We start from the raw sequence: 2465 nt of genomic DNA, 5'->3' as shown, positions 1-2465 counted from the left end.
CGTGTTTGGTTGTTAATAGCTTTGGTTTTTGTTTACACAAGGTTCTTGCTGTGACCTGAGACAACATGAGTGTAAACCTCACAACAGAGGCCTCAACAACAAATGCTTCGATGACTGCATGTGTGAGGAAGGTAAGCCTGGGGATTATTCACTCATACTAAAATCAGTTTGCTACTTTGTGCACTCCATGGAAAAATGTATAGCTGCAGCTCATCTTTTCATTTCCAGTGGTATACTTTGCTAATTTCCCCAAGTCTTACTGTTCATAAATAAGATTTTAAAAGTCATTGACTGGTGATGGGAACGGGTCCCTAGTGTGGACAAAAAGATCTGCTGACTGACTTTATGGTAAACAGAAAATGTCCCACTGTAAATACATTTCAATTTTCATGTTTAGAAATGATTATTTGATAGATTATGTTTATGAGCTGGTAAAGCACTCTAGGGTCTGTTTTCATAAACATCTAAAAGTGCTTGATTAACACCGACTGCCATGGTGTGGATTTACAGTATGCCCTCTTATCTACTGTAGCGCTGCTGAGTAACCACAGAATGTGATTCTAAAACAGATACAGACATAGTACTTATAAAAGCCAAAAAAAGAACATTGTTGTCCTTTGTGTCGCTGTATGCTTCGGATCATTGTCTTGCTGGAAAACAAATTTCCTGTCAAGTCGCAGTTTTCCTGCAGACTGTATGAGGAATATTCCTGTACTTTGCTGCTTTCATTTTACCCTCTACCTTTACAAGCCCTCCAGGGCCTGCTGCCAAGAAGCATCCCCACAGCATGATACTGCCACCGCCATGCTTTACAATGGGGGTGGTGTGTTTGTGATGATGTGCAGTATTTAGTGTCCGCCAAGCATAACATCTGCTCTTATGGAGCCCAATTTTATTCTCACCAGACTGAAATATCTTCCTTCAGTGTACTTAGAAGTCAGCGACCTGCCTTCTGGTGAACTATAGTGGAAATTTAATATGAGAGTTTTTTTCTTGTACAGACTTTTTAAGCTCTTGGCAGATTTGTGTCATATTCCTGTCACTTCTTGATGATAGATGTAACTGTACCCAAAGGGATATTCAGGGACTTGGGAAACTACTGCCCCTGATTATGTAAAGCATAGTAGTATATCTGATTTATTCTCAGACAACATATTAATAATAACAATAACTGATAAGATTTATATACACTGTCAATTATTCATTCACACACATTCATTCCAGTGGTGATAATCTACGATGGTAGCCACAGCTGTCCTGGGGCAGTCTGACATGTTAGTTATGATCTTTTAGGGTTTCGCTGTTATGCTAAATTCCACCGGAAGCGACGTGTGACCAGGAGGAGGGGTCGCTGCGTGGTGCCAGAGTCAGTGAGCAGTGACAAAGGAGGCTTCATCACTATATGAGGAGGAGGACAAGATGGAGGACGAACATGAGGAATGACCCCATGACCACTCTGACATAGATGACAGAACAGCCAAGACACCACATGACACTACTAAGTACTTAAAGGTGACGGCTTGATGGTTTTTCAGATCAGCTCCACAATATAAATCACCCAGAGGCCAAATCTGGTCAGTTAGAGCCAATTAAGAAGTAACCAATCTGGGAATCCTGGAAATGTTGTATTGCAGAATTGGCAATGCACCCCAATCCAGGTAAAATCCGTTTGAATTCTGCTTTGTTCACTCCAGTATCACTGCAGGAAGAGAGGCTTTCTGAAATTTCCCCGGTCCACAGTAAGAAAACATGTTTTTACCTGCGTTTATTTGGTTGAAAAGATTCAGTCAGCAGGAGACACGACAACGCAAGTAAACTTTGGAGATGTCAGAGATTAAGTGCTAATATTTGCTACTATTATGGTTCCTGTTGCTGTGGTTCATTTTAAGCAAAAGCAGAATTTGAGAGTTCTGACAAACCTCTTCTTCAAATCTTAGAGTCTGTTCTGCATCTGATTGTTTCTGTCCTGCTAGTCTAAGTCAAACTGTTCAAAATAATTTTTAACATTGATTTAATGTCTTTGGAGTCCTGATCAGTGCTTTTTACAGCCTTGAGACCATTCATATTGAATCAAGTCATTTGTCACCCACAGAAATGACAAAAAATGGGTATTTGCTATGATTGTGTGAATTTACTGTCACATTTACTTTCCTGGTCTCTATGCTGAGCTGGTTCTCCTGACAATGCTAAAAATTATTTGAAACTGATATTTGAACGAGTCTGCTATCTTGTATTGTAAATATGAATGTGTTTCAATTGCCATTTTTTAATTGACACCACAATTCAAATGTACTTAACGGTAGTATGATAAACAAAGATGCTTGTTGGACTTTCCATTTTACATGTCCTAATATATGTTTTATTTATTCTGTACTCAACAAGTTTGTCTATACATTGTGTTTTTCTGCCTTTTTCGTTTTCATGATTAAACACTTACTAGGAAAACACTGTGTGGTGCTTTACAT

General features: G+C 39.1%; 1 protein-coding gene across 1 annotated transcript in view; it reads left to right on the top strand.

The window, feature by feature from the left end:
• draxina (dorsal inhibitory axon guidance protein a) overlaps positions 1-1406 on the top strand; it is an 11394-nt gene extending 9988 nt beyond the window's left edge. The window contains exons 5-6 of the mRNA XM_008306927.1: positions 42-131; positions 1294-1406. Of these exons, the coding sequence (XP_008305149.1) occupies positions 42-131; positions 1294-1406 (203 nt within the window). The remainder of the gene's footprint in view (positions 1-41; positions 132-1293) is intronic.
• The last annotated feature ends 1059 nt before the right edge of the window (positions 1407-2465 follow it).

Source organism: Stegastes partitus, unplaced genomic scaffold (assembly GCF_000690725.1).
Source record: "Stegastes partitus isolate 25-593 unplaced genomic scaffold, Stegastes_partitus-1.0.2 Scaffold49, whole genome shotgun sequence".
Taxonomy (NCBI): domain Eukaryota; kingdom Metazoa; phylum Chordata; class Actinopteri; family Pomacentridae; genus Stegastes; species Stegastes partitus.
The sequence above is the reverse complement of the archived record's forward strand: the minus strand, read 5'-3'. Positions and strand labels throughout refer to the sequence as shown.